The sequence below is a fragment of the Schistocerca nitens genome, chromosome 5, assembly GCF_023898315.1.
Source record: "Schistocerca nitens isolate TAMUIC-IGC-003100 chromosome 5, iqSchNite1.1, whole genome shotgun sequence".
Taxonomy (NCBI): Eukaryota; Metazoa; Arthropoda; class Insecta; order Orthoptera; family Acrididae; genus Schistocerca; species Schistocerca nitens.
Genome location: NC_064618.1, coordinates 447906134 through 447925052, shown reverse-complemented (window position 1 = coordinate 447925052; position 18919 = coordinate 447906134). Strand labels below are relative to the sequence as shown.

Here is an 18919-nt window from a genome sequence, read left to right as displayed (position 1 = left end):
ATTAATTTTAGATAGAGCAGTTTCTGGTACAAACTATTAACTTAAATACCACATCTGAAACTAAAATAATTCCATATTATGTCCCTCAATGAGTCTGAAAACTCAGAATTATGTTATCCTAAGAAGGCTACAACAAATTTATTTATGATTTCACCTCAAAATTTTAATTCAACTTTATTTCTGCAACCATTTTGTATATTCCCTACTCAACAGTTTTTGAATTACCTTCCCGTTCCTTCAGCCCCCTGTATCTGTAACTACTTCTTTTTCCCAAAGAAAAAATAGTTTTGAAAAGTACGTAGGGCAGAGATTCAATCATATTTTTAATTGGTGTGTGTGTGTGTGTGTGTGTGTGTGTGTGTGTGTGTGTGTAAAAAAAGGGAGGGAGGGAGTTGGCCAAATTCCATTTGTTCTTATTTCAGAGTTTGGTACGTAAGCAGCCAAACTCTGGTTTTCCTGTTTCATAGATTATTTATGCCTGTCCAGTGACATTTTCCCTGTGTATACGTGCTTATTTACTGTCTTCTTCTGGTATCTTTTACATTTCCTTTGTCTGTCTTCCAGTAAATTTTCATTATCATATTTGTCTTTATGTCCTAGTATTTATTTCTTTTTATCTCCTTTCACCATGATTAGATAATATACTTAATTTTTCCATCAGTTTCATTCTTACTCTTGGCATCCTTGTCTTCAGAAGTTGTAGTCTCTTTTTTTAGCCCTTTCAGTTTCTGTTTCTAAATTATAGGGAATTTTTCCCCTTTTTATTGCCTTCCCAAAATCTTCTCATTCATTGGCAATTTAAAGTAAACATTATGTCAACATAATTTCATGTCTGTCTTCAGATTTTTTTCTATGGCAACACTAATATTTTTATTACCATTCTGTGATTCAACTCATATCTCCAACCAGGGCCCCAGAAAAAAAGTTTGCAGCAGTACTCAGATCATGAACATGTGTACGAGATGATGAGTGTGTGTGTGTGGGATGTACAAGGCCTGTTTTTGGGACACACACAGCCAAGTTTCAGGCAGAACAATTTTACTATGGAAAGTTACACTTAAAAACAGATAAAAGAGCAGTCATATAAACTACAAAGGCTTTCTCATAAGGGTATATCTTGATAGATCTATACTGAATATTTCACACCACAATGGAGTGTATACTCTAATGATACTTTCTGAGATTAAAATAGTGTCCAGAATACGGTTTTAAACGTCCTTCAATTCACGAGCAATGTTATGACCAACTGAGTATATACAAGTGATATGCAGATAGTGCAAGTGGCAATGATTGTTGAAGATGCTGTAATGTATGAGGAAGTATTGTCACTGAGTGATGTCTCAGGACTTGGAGAGAATTTCCTTTTGGTGTGATGGTTGGCAGGGTACCCTAAATCCATAAAAATGTAAATTAATGCAGATAAGTAGGAAAAACCATCCTGGAATGCTCAAATACAATATTAGTGGTGTGCTACTTAACACAGTCACATTGATTAAATACCTAGGCATAACACTACATAGCAATATGGAATGGATCAAGCATTTAAGGATGGTAATAGGGAAGGTGAGTGGTCGACTATGGTTCATTGGGAGAGTTTTAGGAGAGCGTCTAGGGGTAGCATCTTTGATTCATAATCAAAACGTCTTTGGTCCCGGGTTCGATCCCCGCCACTGCCTAAATTTTGATAAATAATCAGCATTGGCGGCCGAAGACTTCCGGCAAAAGAAGTCAGCCTCATTCTGCCAACGGCCTTGTCAAAGAGGACGGAGGAGCGGATAGAGGTTCAGGGCACTCTCTTGTCCTAGGGGTGCGAAATTGTCCCTAAAGGCGGAAGAATCAGCAATGATCAACGACATGAGGATGCAGAAGGCAATGAAAACCACTGCATTAAAGACACATAACATGTATCCACAGGACATGTGGCCTGTAATTGAAGAAGTGTCATGATGATCTCTCCATTGGCAAAAGATTCCGGAATAGTCCCCCATTCGGATCTCCGGGAGGGGACTGCCAAGGGGGAGGTTACCATGAGAAAAAGATTGAATAATCAACGAAAGGATAACGTTCTACGAGTCGGGGCGTGGAATGTCAGAAGCTTGAACGTGGTAGGGAAACTAGAAAATCTGAAAAGGGAAATGCAAAGGCTCAATCTAGATATAGTAGGGGTCAGTGAAGTGAAGTGGAAGGAAGACAAGGATTTCTGGTCAGATGAGTATCGGGTAATATCAACAGCAGTAGAAAATGGTATAACAGGTGTAGGATTCGTTATGAATAGGAAGGTAGGGCAGAGGGTGTGTTACTGTGAACAGTTCAGTGACCGGGTTGTTCTAATCAGAATCGACAGCAGACCAACGCCGACAACGATAGTTCAGGTATACATGCCGACGTCGCAAGCTGAAGATGAACAGATAGAGAAAGTGTATGAGGATATTGAAAGGGTAATGCAGTATGTAAAGGGGGACGAAAATCTAATAGTCATGGGTGACTGGAATGCAGTTGTAGGGGAAGGAGTAGAAGCAAAGGTTACAGGAGAATATGGGCTTGGGACGAGGAATGAAAGAGGAGAAAGACTAATTGAGTTCTGTAACAAGTTTCAGCTAGTAATAGCGAATACCCTGTTCAAGAATCACAAGAGGAGGAGGTATACTTGGAAAAGGCTGGGAGATACGGGAAGATTTCAATTAGATTACATCATGGTCAGACAGAGATTCCGAAATCAGATACTGGATTGTAAGGTGTACCCAGGAGCAGATATAGACTCAGATCACAATATAGTAGTGGTGAAGAGTAGGCTGAAGTTTAAGACATTAGTCAGGAAGAATCAATACGCAAAGTGGGATACGGAAGTACTAAGGAATGACGAGATACGTTTGAAGTTCTCTAACGCTATAGATACAGCAATAAAGAATAGCGCAGTAGGCAGTACAGTTGAAGAGGAATGGACATCTCTAAAAAGGGCCATCACAGAAGTTGGGAAGGAAAACATAGGTACAAAGAAGGTAGCTGCAAAGAAACCATGGGTAACAGAAGAAATACTTCAGTTGATTGATGAAAGGAGGAAGTACAAACATGTTCCGGGAAAATCAGGAATACAGAAATACAAGTCGCTGAGGAATGAAATAAATAGGAAGTGCAGGGAAGCTAAGATGAAATGGCTGCAGGAAAGATGTGAAGACATCGAAAAAGATATGATTGTCGGAAGGACAGACTCAGCATACAGGAAAGTCAAAACAACCTTTGGTGACATTAAAAGCAACGGTGGTAACATTAAGAGTGCAACGGGAATTCCACTGTTAAATGCAGAGGAGAGAGCAGATAGGTGGAAAGAATACATTGAAAGCCTCTATGAGGGTGAAGATTTGTCTGATGTGATAGAAGAAGAAACAGGAGTCGATTTAGAAGACAAAGGGGATCCAGTATTAGAATCGGAATTTAAAAGAGCTTTGGAGGACTTACGGTCAAATAAGGCAGAAGGGATAGATAACATTCCATCAGAATTTCTAAAATCATTGGGGGAAGTGGCAACAAAACGACTATTCACGTTGGTGTGTAGAATATATGAGTCTGGCGAAATACCATCAGACATTCGGAAAAGCATCATCCACACAATTCCGAAGACGGCAAGAGCTGACAAGTGCGAGAATTATCGCACAATCAGCTTAACAGCTCATGCATCGAAGCTGCTTACAAGAATAATATACAGAAGAATGGAAAAGAAAATTGAGAATGCGCTAGGTGACGATCAGTTTGGCTTTAGGAAAAGTAAAGGGACGAGAGAGGCAATTCTGACGTTACGGCTAATAATGGAAGCAAGGCTAAAGAAAAATCAAGACACTTTCATAGGATTTGTCGACCTGGAAAAAGCGTTCGACAATATAAAATGGTGCAAGCTGTTCGAGAATCTGAAAAAAGTAGGGGTAAGCTATAGGGAGAGACGGGTCATATACAATATGTACAACAACCAAGAGGGAATAATAAGAGTGGACGATCAAGAACGAAGTGCTCGTATTAAGAAGGGTGTAAGACAAGGCTGTAGCCTTTCGCCCCTACTCTTCAATCTGTACATCGAGGAAGCAATGATGGAAATAAAAGAAAGGTTCAGGAGTGGAATTAAAATACAAGGTGAAAGGATATCAATGATACGATTCGCTGATGACATTACTATCTTGAGTGAAAGTGAAGAAGAATTAAATGATCTACTGAACGGAATGAACAGTCTAATGAGTACACAGTATGGTTTGAGAGTAAATCGGAGAAAGACGAAGGTAATGAGAAGTAGTAGAAATGAGAACAGCGAGAAACTTAACATCAGGATTGATGGTCACGTAGTCAATGAAGTTAAGGAATTCTGCTACCTAGGCAGTAAAATAACCAATGACGGACGGAGCAAGGAGGACATCAAAAGCAGACTCGCTATGGCAAAAAAGGCATTTCTGGCCAAGAGAAGTCTACTAATATCAAATACCGGCCTTAATTTGAGGAAGAAATTTCTGAGGATGTACGTCTGGAGTACAGCATTGTATGGTAGTGAAACATGGACCGTGGGAAAACCGGAACAGAAGAGAATCGAAGCATTTGAGATGTGGTGCTATAGACGAATGTTGAAAATTAGGTGTACTGATAAGGTAAGGAATGAGGAGGTTCTACGCAGAATGGGAGAGGAAAGGAATATGTGGAAAACACTGATAAGGAGAAGGGACAGGATGATAGGACATCTGCTAAGACATGAGGGAATGACTTCCATGGTACTAGAGGGAGCTGTAGAGGGCAAAAACTGTAGAGGAAGACAGAGATTGGAATACGTCAAGCAAATAATTGAGGACGTAGGTTGCAAGTGCTACTCTGAGATGAAGAGGTTAGTACAGGAAAGGAATTTGTGGCGGGCCGCATCAAACCAGTCAGTAGACTGATGGAAAAAAAAAAGCTCACCTACAAAGTAGACTACTCACAGAACACTTAAGCAACCTATTCTTCAGTACTGCTTAAGTTGGATACCTAGGTTGGTTTAAAGAAAGACATTGAAGCAATTCAGTGGCATGCTGCTCGTTTGGTTACCAGTAGAGTCAATAAACAAGTGAATATGCTTCATGAACTCAAATGGGAATCCCTAGAGGGAAGACAACGTTCTTTTCACAAAACACTATTGAAAAAATTTGAAGAACAGGCAGTTGTATCTGGCTGCAGAACAATTCTACTGCTACCAATATACATTTATCGTAAGAACCACAAAGACAAAAAAAGTGGTATTAGGGATTGTATGAAGGTGTATAGACAGCCCCCTAGCTCCATTTGTGAGTAGAAATGGTTTGGAAATGACTATTGGTGGTGCATGATAGCCTCTGCCACACACCATATGGTAGCTTGTAGAGTATGTATGAAGATGTCGATTTTATTCAATATTTCTTAAATTATACTAATTTGTTTCATCTTTCCTTTCTTCCTCCGCTTTCTTCTTTTCATTTTATATACAATCTCTCTCTCTCTCTCTCTCTCTCTCTCTCTCTCTCTCTCTGTGTGTGTGTGTGTGTGTGTAAATTTGTCTTTTCATTGACTTTTTCTTCTATTTATTCCCTCTTTTTATTCTGAAATGATTTGAATATACCAGTTATTAGGCTATTCTTTGCAATGATTCTTTTGCTGCTTCATTTCACACCCTTGACTGCCATTCCTTTCTTCAAACACATAATATAACTACTCACTCTTGGCAGACAATACATCTGAACATGTTTCTCATTCCCTCTGCTCCATATTTTGGGGCAAGCCTTCTGGCTCACATAAAGTTTTCATAAAAAAACATATAAACCGTCCTCTATCTCAGTTACTTTAACCTCTTCAGTCCTTTTGCATCAACCAAAGTTTTATTTTATTTTATTTATTATTTTTCTAGTTCATGGAATAAAATAAATCTGCTGTGCCTGATTGCAACATATACTTACATCATGTTCTTTCAGTGCATTGCTTGTTTTCTTTTCTGCCTGTTCCTGTTTGCAGCATCTGCTTAAAGAAAGCTGTTTATTGCAATGTCAGCATGTCTCTGACAAATAAAATAATTTCTATTTGTTTGCCCATTGTTGCAATTCATATAAATATGGCTGGCCATTAAAACTACAACACAATGAAGGCAGCTTTTAACAGTTGTCAAACTGCCAGGAAGTGTGCTGCATGCTTGGATACGGAAATATTTAGTATTTTAGAACAATCTGACAAACTAGGTAAGAGGAATGCCATCTACACCTTGTACATAAAGGAAGATTATGTAGCAAGTTTCTCATTCAAATATCACATTTGAATGTTTTTTGTCTGCGATAAGACTGTTTTATGCTTCAGAATTGTGTACCAATACACGTCAGAACATGACAGTGGCTGGATCATGGCTTATCAAGATAGTGGGTTATCGTTATGCAATACAGATGCTTGTGTTCATCAGCATCCCACAACTGTTATGTATATATTGAACAGATTGGTTATAGAGGGTCATAATCAGTGCCATGAGAATCTCAATGATCCCACATGGCTAGCACCCGAGAGGGAAGACCAAACAGCGAGGTCATCAGTCCCATTTCAGGGAAGGATGGGGAAGGAAATAGCTGTTCCCTTTCGAAGGAACCATCCCAGCATTCGCCTGAAGTGATTTAGGGAAATCATCGAAAAAACCTAAATCAAGATGGCCAGATGTGGGTCTGAATTGTAGTCTCCCGAATATGAGTGCAGTGGCTAGCTTCACAAGAGGACAGATATACTGTTCCATAGTCATGCAGGATTGTACAGCCAGGGACTGTACCTTATATCTCAAAATTTGTTTCTTTGTAGAAAGATATGTATCCACATGGATAATGAAATGACGTCTGAAGCACCATGGACTGTCACAACACAGAGACCATCACTGCAGCCTCCCTTGACGTGGCAGTAGAGAGAAAGTAGTGCACCCAGCAGCAACACTGGACACCAGAGATCACCACATTGTCTTTTTAGATGGGTTGTGGTTCTGCATACACCATCATGATATAAGTAACCATGTGTGGGGGCACCAAGGAGACTCATTATTATACAGGCCAGCATTTTGCATGATGGTACAGATGCCATGAGTACATAATACAATCTCCTATGGTATGTTAAGGCCTGTGGTTGTGCCCTATATACAAGGTCTCTTTGACATTAGATTTCAACAATAAAATTTAAGACAACATTCTGCCAGAATTGTCCTGACCTGCCTAGACAAAGAATGTGTTCAGCTGTTGCCCTTGTAGAAAATTCTCTAAATCTCTCATTCACTGAGAATATAAGGCTATGGGTAGCTGAGACACTACCGTGTCACTATTCGTCAGCCGCTATGATTGATGAACTCTGGCACAGAGCTGAAGCAGCATGGAATTACATACCCATAATTATTATCTAAGCTTAGTTCACCATGATAGCCAGCCAGGTTAGAGCCACTGTCACCACATGAGGTGGCAGCTGTGTGTATTAAATTTCGATCTACAAATCTAATGATGTATCATTCTTACTATACTGTATATGAACAACTGTTACAATTTAATTATTCGCTATTCTTCCTGATGTTGCCATTTTAATTACTAGCATTGTAATGTAATTTACCCCCTACTCTCTTTTAATACTTTTCAGACTCCGTCAAAAGCTCAACTGATTAACAAGTACAGTGGAATGATGGTTCATTCAGAGAAGTGAAATCCATTAATTCTTTCTGACCTACACAGACAAAATTAATAACATGTGCATCTCTTTGTTCTCATTATTCATGATGATAAAACATCTTTCTTCCACATACCTCAATTATTTGGAACATCACCACTGAATCTTTCCTACCTTCGTCTGTATAACAGTGTCATGCAGTATATGCCAAAGAGTATCGTAATCAGAACCAACCTCCCATTATTCCATCCACAACATGGCAAACAGTGACAGATATTGTGAAGCATAATGATAATTTTTTTTATAGATGGCAAAAGACTACCGAGGCCTTTATATTCACAAGTAATTAAAAATTTATAGAAATTCAAACTTACCCGAAGAATTTCTGGTGAAATATAATCAGGAGTTCCAACAGCAACATTGCTTTGTACTGTTCCATCCTCAAACAATTTTAAGCATGATCCAAAATCAGCTAACCTAATGTGTCCATTAGCATCAAGTAAAACATTATCTGGTTTTATATCTCGATGAACATATCTTAGATCATGAATAGATCCTATGGCAAGAACCATTTCTGCAATATAAAACTTAGCCATGTCTTCAGGCAAACGGTCCTCAAATTTACTAAGTAATGTGAGCAGATCACCACCACAGTAATAATCCATTACTAAGTACTGAAACCAGATTGTAAAATAATTAGCAACATGTTTATAATCACAGACAAGTTAATTGTAGTAAACAAAAATTCTTATTTTACTGAAGTGGAGGTTGTTAATAATGCAAGTGGGAAACATTATAATCAATCATTAAATATTTTGAAACACCAAAGCACTTCTAACGACAGTTAACAAACCGAAGTAAAAACTATGTGTAAATTAAAGTAAGGGGAGGAGATCACTGCTGTCAGCTGCACCAGGACATTATGCAGAATCAGCTGCGATGAGTGTTAATGTGTGCCAGACTGGGATTTGAACTCAGGATCTCCTGCTTATTAAACAGGGGGGTTAACAGTTGCACCATCCGGAATACAGGCTTATCACAACTGCATGGACTATCGCAGCACATTTCATGGTCGATCCACATTCCCATTGAGCGCCACCTATCCGCAGTCCTTGTCCATTTCCTCCATGTTCACTACTCTGAAATTCTCACAGGATGTCTGAAGTATTTGTGCATATGCACTGAAGAAAGTGTATCCATGGCCCAGCTAGGCGAACCAAGTATATGAATGCATGGTGTCTGTTCTTCAGAAAGGGTGTATAAAAAACAAATTAGGCACATAAATAAAGAACTAGTTGCTTAAAGCACTAAAACAAGGAGGGGCGAGGGTAAATATAAGAGAGGGTTGGAGAGGTGGGGAGGGGAGAATTGACTGACTGAGAGGGGGTGGGAAGGAAACGAAAGGGAGGTATGAGGGGAAGGAAGGGGGCAGAATGAAGAGAGAGTGAAGGAGAGGGTGTAGGACGGTGGGAGAATGGGATAGAATAAAGGAAGAGAAGAGGATAGGAGGGTGGAGATGACAGGTGTATGGGTAGGAGAGGCAGAAAGTGAGGGTGGGAAGTGGGAGGAAAGGAGTGTGAGAAACAGGAGAAAGAAAGGATGGGGAGTGGGAGAAAGGGAAAGCAGGGGGTGGGAGGAAGGGAGGGTAGGGAGAGGAATGGAGGGACTGTGGGGAGTGAGAGGAAGAGAGGTTGAGAATTAGGAGAAAGACAGGGTGGGCAGTGGGAGAAAGGGAGGGTGGGCAGCAGGAGAAAGGGATGGTGGGCAGTTGGAGGAAGGGATGGAGGGCAGTGGGAAGAAGGGAGGGCGGGCAGTGGGAAGAAGGGAGGGCGGGCAGTGGCGAACAGGATGGAGAGCAGTTTGTGGAAGAGATGCAGGGCAGTGGGCGGAAGGGATGCAGGGCAGTGGGCAGAAGGGATGGAGGGAAGTGGGCAGAAGGGATGGAGGGAAGTGGGAGGAAGGGATGGAGGGCAGTGGGAGGAGGGAATGGAGAGCAATGGGAGGAAGGATGGGTGGGGTGTGGTAGGAAGGAAGGGTAGACAGTGGGATGAAGGGAGCTTTGGCAGTGGGACAAAGGGAGGCCAGGAAATGGGACAAAGGGAGGGTAAGCAGTGGGATGAAGGCAGTGTGGGAAGTGAAAGGAAGGGAGGGTGGTCAGTGGAAGGAAGGGATGGAGGGTAGTAGGGGGAAGGGATGGAGGGTAGTGGGGGGAAGGGATGGAGGGTAGTGGGGGGAAGGGATGGAGGGTAGTGGGGGGAAGGGATGGAGGGTAGTGGGGGGAAGGGATGGAGTGTAGTGGGGGGAAGGGACGGAGTGTAGTGGGGGGAAGGGACGGAGTGTAGTGGGGGGAAGGGACGGAGGGTAGTGGGGGGAAGGGACGGAGGGTAGTGGGGGGAAGGGACAGAGGGTAGTGGGGGGAAGGGACGGAGGGTAGTGGGGGGAAGGGACAGAGGGTAGTGGGGGGAAGGGACGGAGGTTAGTGGGAGGAAGGGACGGAGGGTAGTGGGAGGAGGGAATGGAGAGCAGTGGAAGGAAGGATGGGTGGGCGGGATGAGGTAGGAAGGAAGGGTAGTCAGTGGGACGAAGGGAGCTTTGGCAGTGGGACGAAGGGAGCTTTGGCAGTGGGACGAAGGGAGCTTTGGCAGTGGGACGAAGGGAGCTTTGGCAGTGGGACGAAGGGAGCTTTGGCAGTGGGACGAAGGGAGCTTTGGCAGTGGGACGAAGGGAGCTTTGGCAGTGGGACGAAGGGAGCTTTGGCAGTGGGACGAAGGGAGCTTTGGCAGTGGGACGAAGGGAGCTTTGGCAGTGGGACGAAGGGAGGCCAGGCAGTGGGACGAAGGGAGGCCAGGCAGTGGGACGAAGGGAGGCCAGGCAGTGGGACGAAGGGAGGCCAGGCAGTGGGACGAAGGGAGGCCAGGCAGTGGGACGAAGGGAGGCCAGGCAGTGGGACGAAGGGAGGCCAGGCAGTGGGACGAAAGGCAGTGTGGGAAGTGGAAGGAAGGGAGGGTGGACAGTGGAAGGGAGGGTGGACAGTGGAAGGGAGGGTGGACAGTGGAAGGGAGGGTGGACAGTGGAAGGGAGGGTGGACAGTGGAAGGGAGGGTGGACAGTGGAAGGGAGGATGGACAGTGGGAGGAAGGGAAGGTGGGAAGTGGGTGGAAGGGAGAGTGGGAAATTGCTGTAAGGGAGTGTGGGAAGTGGGTGGAAGGGAAAGTGGAAGAAAAAGAAACGAGAGTAGTAGGGATGTAGGGCAAGATGAGGGAGAGAGGCAGAGTGGAAGAGGCTGAAGAAATAATCATTAAGTAGAGCCACGGGATTACAGACTTGTTGTAACCTACAGATCAGAGATCAAATCCCAGACCTTTGGGTCTGTAGTCTGGCATGAAGCCACTGTGAACCATCAAGCTACACTAGAAAAAAAGTTTCATTGTGAAAATTAGCAGAGGGTGCATCAAGATGACATTCTTAATTTTACCCTCTCTCAAAATGATGGGTTTAATATTCTACTAGTTTCTGATTAAAACCAAAGATTCCCATATTCCGCCATAAATTTTACAAAGACCAAATTAAAAATGGTGAGAAGAGGTACTAAAGAGGGGTAAACATAAGACGACAAGCTAAAGAAGTAGGAAAAACATTTATTTTGACTTGCTGTTCTTGTAGATCAATGCACTCTGCCAACTTAGACTTTCTATTTTTATTTATCCCTACAGCTTTTTGAATGGCATGCACAGAAAGAAATGGTTGAATGTTAAGAGGTGGTGTAACTTCATGGGAAACTCTTGTTTCTGTTACTTACAATCACTTTTAAACTTTGGAGATACAAGTTTCGCAAGTACTGTCAAAATTACATCTGAAGAATCTGATAGCAGGCAAGTAGTGATATTAGTTTATTTCATATACAGGGGGAGATATGGAGAGGAAACAGAATTAGTATTCTTACCAAATAATTATGGCTTAATATGTACATGGTTTATGTTTATAAATACAGCACAAGACAGTTAGCTACTGTTAATTCAAAAATGTTTACAATGAAAAGCTTACCATTTACTTCTCTGCAATTAATTTAGATGCATAAAATACAACATTTTATGGCCTGTTATATTTAGAAAAAAAGAACTACTTACTAAATTTGATTCATCTTGAAATGCATAATGAAGATTCGTGATCCATCTTCTATCTCCAAACACCAGAACATCCCTTTCTTCTTTGAAGCAGGCTGTTTCTGCCCTTTTCAACATCTCCCATTTATTCAAAATCTTCATTGCAAACACTTTCTCTGAACCCTTCATTTTTACAACACAAACTTCTCCAAAAGCTCCTCTTCCAATTACTTTAATAATCTCAAAATCATCACGTGAAAGGCGCAATGCCTTCAAATTTGTTGCGACAGGTTTAACTGAAATCAAGGAGTAACAGATTTATAATTTATGGTACCAAGTTTTCAAACATGTATGAAGTTATATAAATTAACAGTCAGCTGGTTTGTCAGATATAAAGCACCACTACAGGAAAATGTAATAACCCAGGACAGTAAAGATACAGCCATGACTCTGAGGCTGTGACTAAAGTTCTCAAAGAATATCTCAGCCTCCAGTCCCAAACCTGATGTATGAAATTATATAAATTAACAGTCAGCTGGTTTGTCAGATATAAAGCACCATTACAGGAAAATGTAATAACCCAGGACAGTAAAGATACGGCCATGACTCTGAGGCTGTGACTAAAGTTCTCAAAGAATATCTCAGCCTCCAGTCCCAAACCTGATAGTAGTTTGACTCACAATGGTAATAGACAGTTTAATTTTTTAGAGGGAGGGTGTACTTCAAGACTTAAAATATACTTGCACACTACAATGTGTAAAAACAGGAGAAAATTAGAGTTTATTGTCCTATTGAAGTGTTCTATTTGGACAGTATTACAAAAGTTGTAGAAGAAGATAAAGATCCAACAAGCATCTAGAGAATGTTCTATTCTGAGGCATTAAATATGTTTGACAATGACAATATTTCTCTTACCAGAAGAACAACTGATGTTTAAAGTGCAACATCAAGTAGTAAATACACAGGCCCACATTCAGAATGTTCTGAAAGTGAATAAAGTACTGAGACCTACCAAGACATAAGAAGAAAAAATAGCACATCCAATAAGAATAATCACTGAAGACCCGTACTGAGCATTCCTAATAAAAAATATAGAAGTGCGCTGAAAAATAATACCTCAGAATTTTTTACGTGAAAACTCTTGAATTTGTTTATATAAAACAAATGTTGTTAACACGCTACATCTTTATTCTTCTTGTCTACATATTTGTTTCACAACACAGAAAATCCAGGAAGGAACGAAACAATATTTTAAAAGGATAGTTGCTACTCACTATATAGCAGAGATGCTGAGTTGCAGATAGACACAACAAAAACACTGTCAGGAAACGAGCTTGCAGCCAACACGGCCTTCGTTGGACACAGAATAACACGCTATGCGCTCCGTGCCCCCCCCCCCTCCCACACCCACACCCACACCCACACCCACACCCACACACACACACACACACAAAACAGCAGTCTCTGGCTTCTGAGGCCACACTGTGTGAATGATGGACCTGCACCCTCACCTCTGCTTCATCATTACCAAAGTTCCTCGAAAGTTTTCTTTAAGTTTTGGAAACTGATGAAAATCAGAGGATGATCAATGATAGTGAAACCAAGGTGTCAGATTGTTGCAGGTGTCACAGCACTTGTGTGTGGTCTGGCATTCTCATGCTGCAGAAGAGGAAGCTCCATGTGTGGATGAACTCTCTGAATTTGAAAATCGATTACAGCATGCTGTTTTTCACACACCGACATAGTTACTTTATACACTGACATGTAACACAGTACAATTTGGAGCCGTCTAGTGGCAGAGGGCTGAAAATATGTAGACATGAAGAATAAAGATTTAAAATGTTAATAATGTTTGTTTTATTTACAAAGCTTCACGAGTTTTCACAGAAAACATTCAGAGAATTACTTTTCAGCACGTGCTCACATTAAGATGATAAGAGGAATTTGCTAATTGATGCCAGGGACTACACTGCATTAATACACAACATACCAGAAGTATTTAATGCTTTCTAAGCATTGTGTCAGCAAAATAAAGGCAGAAAAATCACACCTGTGATTCCTATTAACCAGGTGGGCCAGGAAAACTTAGAAAGGCATTAAAGGACAAATGTACATCTACAATCACAAACATTGCAAAACACTGTCAATAACAAAGTTGACCACATTTTGCCACCAACTTTTATACCGCCTAGTACAGAGGTATAATTCTCGAATGTTCTTTTTTTTCTTTCACTCTGCTTCTTTATGTGAAAGATCCCTAAATATTCCTAGTAAAACTAATGTTACGAAAAGTGAAAATGAATAACTAGTATATTTCCATTGTAGTTGACTGATAGCAAAGTCATCTAGTACTGAGATGGCAAACTTTTAGCAAATTGTATTAGCAGGTAACAACTGACACATAAAGAAGCTGAAGTATCTGTTTTATTTCCCACTTTCAATAAAAGTGGAAAGCAAAGAGTGCAAACATGCATTGATGCAGGTATATAACACAGTTGATTAGGCGCTCCAGCCAATTAACTAGCTTAGGTAACATGGAACATTAAGTGGCAAGACAATGACACAGAAAGTGAAATTACTGAACAAGAAAAATATAGCTTTAAGGCTACTATGACTGAATACTTCCAAATCGAAAGTGACAGAGGTGAAACATATGTCAACCCAAATTAATGCTTCACTGAACTTGGTATGCAGAATTAAACTCATATCTTCAAGTTCATCACCCTGCAGTCATGATGCCAGCTTTGTACGGAAACTTCTCAAAGTTTTTACAGTAGTTTTAAACAGTGAACACAAAATATTGTTCTACGAGTTTAGATTTACTATAATGACTAACAAATTTCTGGATACTACATGTTTTGAACTATGTTATTACTGCTTAGTAGGTCATGGGAGCCATGACAGATAACAATGTGAACACCACACAGTATTTCAATGAGACAGCTGCTCGTCATCTTCAGGTACGTACTGACATGTTGCTGCCGTGGCTCGTCAATATAAGCAATGGCTCACTACAAACGTGCATGTGCAAAGAGGTCGGGCTATAATCTCATCACAGACCAATCAGAGAGAACATCGACATCTGGAGCCCTAGCCAGAGAAATGGGCCACAGTCTTTCTAAGCGCGACTTGGGAAAAGTACAGCTGGAAGTTGCGACCCAGCACCCATGCGGGCACAGCGTTGTTGCCCAGTTTAAGTGTCCTGAACTCAATTGCCCATCTGTATTGACTTGCTGGATTTATTACCCTGTGGTCGATGATGCCTTAGAATCACCAGTGCTGACTCCCATGCCTTTCCGAGTTGAAATCCAAGTCTCTGTTAATAAAGTTGTTACTTACATGCATTTCAACTTCTTCTCTAAGTTTGTAGTTCCAGTACATGAAGGTGGGTGAAAGGATCTTTGTCTCTCCATAGTTCATGCCATGTCCCATGTCAAGACAGTATTCAGCAACAGCAGACTTTTCTGGATGACCTAATCTGGTGTGATGGCTATATTTATCACATCTATCTTTAACAGAGTGACACATATGGCCAATGTATGAATTCCACACTGGCATAGTTAGGATTTCATAATCCCTAGTTTCCTTACATCTAGGTTTCTTTAACAGAACCCTTGATTGTTTGCACTCACACTGGAGGGCGGAAGACACACTTTATTCAAGGTTTCTTGAATAGTCTGTCGATCTTAAAGGACACACTATCAATACAAGGTAGAAAAAGCATCCTCATGTAGTTCTCCATTTCTTCTGGCTGTTCTTGAGGTTTAGTGCATGCCTGTTGAAACGCATATCGAAACTGCTTATCAGTGTACTTTTTCTGGACAAAAACGGAGCACAGATGGCTAAGCTCTGCTGATAAGCTCTCTGGATCTGAGTTGACTCTAGCCTTATGAACGAGAGTCCTTAACACACCACTGCACTGGGGCAGGTGATGGCAGCTCATGGCTTGTAGATATAGGTCAGTGAGAGTTGGTTTCTGGAACACACCAAGACACCTAAAAATGGGAGTTCTCCATTTTTCTCAATTTCCATGGTGAAGCAAATGCTGGGATGGAAGGAGTTAAGGTGTTCCAGAAATAAAAGAAGCAAAGCCATAACACAAAGGTGTTGTCAAAAAACATTTAGGTTTCAAAAACGCTAACTGAAGCCTTAGTCTTTGAAGTCTTCATAAAAAGGTTAGCTACTATGGGAGACAAAGGAATACGCACAGCAGCACCATGACTTTTGGTAGGTAATATGTTGGGACTACTGTATTGTTCACAATGGGGCAAAATGGAACCCCTTCCATATGTATCTTAGGCAGGCCAAAGAGTTATGGTGTAACTGGTAATTATACTCTGGAGTTATTTTTCAGTTGTTCAGGAAAGTGACTGGATTTGTCTTCTGCTCTACTTCATCTGTTGGATGCTTCTAGGTATGATGACATGCTGAGTCCTGCGATAAATTCTTCAGCTTGCCAAAGTAAGATGCTGCAAGTTAAAGAACAGTGGTGTTTCCCCTGTCAGCAGGTAAAATTACTATTTCTGTGTCTTCTCTTCAGGAACTGAGAAATTTTCTTTCGTCAGAGGTGATGCTCCACTTGTGTGAGGGCACACTAGTTGTTGTTGTTGTTGTTGCTGTTGTTATTGTTTTGTTGTGGTTTTCAGTCCTAAGATTGGTTTGATGCAGCTCTCCACACTACTCTATCCCATGAGAGCTTCTTATCTCCAAATAACTACCGCAATCTACATCCTTCTGAATCTGCTTGCTGTACTTATCTCTTGGTCTTCCTCTACAATTTTTACCCACCACACTTCCCTCCAGTACTACATTCATGATCCCTTGATGTCTCAGAATGTATGCTATCAAAACATCCCTTCTTTTGGTCAAGTTGTGCCAATGATAATGAGTCGTGTGACAAGGGCCTCCCATCGGGTTGACCGTTCGCCAGGTGCAAGTCTTTCGATTTGACACCACTTCGGCGACTTGCGCGTCAATGGGGATGAAATGATGATGATGATGATGACAACACAACAGCCAGTCCCTGAGCGGAGAAAATCTCCGACCCAGCTGGGAATCGAACCCAGGCCCTTAGGATTGACATTCTGTCGCGCTGACCCCTCAGCTATCGGGGACGGACTAGTGCCAATAATTTCTTGTCTCACCAATTCTATCAGTACCTCCTCATTATACATGAGTGACCCATCTAATCTCCAATATTCTTCTGCAGCACCACATTCCACATTTGTTCTCTTCTTGTCTAAACTTTTTACCATCCATGTTTCACTTCTGTACACAGTTACACTCCAGAAAAATACTTTCAGAATAGGCTTCCTAACGCTTAAATCTACATTTGACGTTAACTAATCTCTCTTCTTCAGAAATGTTTTCCTTGCCATTGCCAGTCTACATTTTATATCCTGTCTACATCATCAGTATTTTGCTGCCCAAACAGCAAAACTCACCTACTACTTTAAGTGCCATGTTTCCTAACCTAGTTCCCTTAGCATCACCTAATTTAATCTGGCTACATTCCATTATCCTTGTTTTGCTTTTGTTGATGAGCATCTTATGTTCTCTTTTCAAGACAACGCACATTCTGTTCAAATGCACTTCCAAGTCATTTGCTGTCTCTGAAAGAATTGCAATGTCACTGGCAAACCTCAAAGTTTTTATTTCTTTTCCCTGAACTTTAACTTCTATTTCAAATTTTTCTCTGCATTCCTATACTGCTTGTTCAATATAGAGACTGAATAACATCGTCAACAAGCTATAACCCTGTTTCATTATCTCCTCAATCACTGCTTCCCATTCACATTGCTCAACTGTTGTAACTGCTCTCTGGTTTCTGTACAAGTTGTAAACAGTCTTTCGCTACCTATACTTCACTCTTGATATATTCAGAATTTCAAAGAGAGTATTCCAGTCAACATTTCCAAGTCTACAAATGATATAAACATAGGTTTGCCTCCCCCTAACCTATCTCCCGAGATACGCAGTAGGATCAGTATTGCATTGTGTGTTCTTACATTTCGCTAATGGCCTTACCACAGTGGTAACACTGGTTCCCGTGAAATCACCAAAGTTAAGTGCTGTCAGGCTGGGCTAGTACTTGGATGGGTGACTATCCAGTCTGCCAAGTGCTGTTGGCAAGAGGGGTGCACTCAATCCTTGTGAGGCAAATTGAGGAGCTACTTGATTGATAAGTAGTGGCTTTGGCCTCATAAACTGACAAAACGGCCAGGAGAGCAGTGTGCTGACCACATGCTCCTCCATATCCGCATCCAGTGACGCCTGTGGGCTGAGGATGACACAGCGACCGGTCAGTACTGTTGGGCCTTCATGGTCTGTCCGGGCAGAGCTTTTTAGTTCCTACATTTCTCCAGAATCCAAACTGATCTCCCTTGAGTTTTTTCCATTCTCCTATGTTAGTATTTTGCAACCATGACTTATTGAACTGATAGTTCAGCGATTTTCACACATGTCAGAAACTGGTTTCTTTGGAATTGAAATTATTACATTCCTCTTAAAGTCTGAGGGTATTTTGCCTCTCTCATACATCTTGCACATGGGATGGAAAAGTTTTGTCATGGTTGGCTCTCCCAAAGCTATCAGTAGTTCTGATGAAATATCGTCTATTCCTGGAGCCTTGTTTCAACTTAGATTTTTATCTTCTCTCTCAAATTCTTCTTGCAGTATTGTATCTCCTATCTCATCTTCATCTACATCCAGTTCCCTTTCTATAATCTTGCCTTCTACTTAATATTTCTTGTACAGACCCTCTATTCATTTCACCTTCTTTTTTTAGTACTGGTTTCCCATCTGAGCTCTTGATATTGATACAAATGTCTCTCTTTTCCCCAAAGGCTTCTTTAATTTTCCTGTAGGTAGTATCTATCTTTCCCCTAATGTCCTATAGCAGTTACTGCTTGGCCATTTTGCACTTCCTGTCAATCTCATTTTTTAAACGTTTGTATTCTGTTTCACCTGCTTCATTTGATGCATTTTTATATTTTCTCCTTTCATCAGTTAAATTCAATATCTCTTGTGTTATCCAAGGATTTTTACTGGGCCTTGTCTTTTTACCTATTTGATCCTCTGCTGCCTTCACTATTTCATCACTTACAGCTGCCCATTCATTTTCTACTGTGTTCCTTTCCCCTGTTCTACCCAACCATCTCTGAAACT

General features: G+C 41.2%; 1 protein-coding gene across 1 annotated transcript in view; it reads right to left on the bottom strand.

Moving 5' to 3' along the window:
• Positions 1-18919, bottom strand: part of LOC126260255 (serine/threonine-protein kinase Genghis Khan) — a 325774-nt gene that overhangs the window by 199093 nt on the left and 107762 nt on the right. The window contains exons 5-6 of the mRNA XM_049957581.1: positions 11777-12048; positions 8025-8324 (exon numbers count right to left, since the gene is read on the bottom strand). Coding sequence (XP_049813538.1) covers positions 8025-8324; positions 11777-12048 — 572 coding nt within the window. The remainder of the gene's footprint in view (positions 1-8024; positions 8325-11776; positions 12049-18919) is intronic.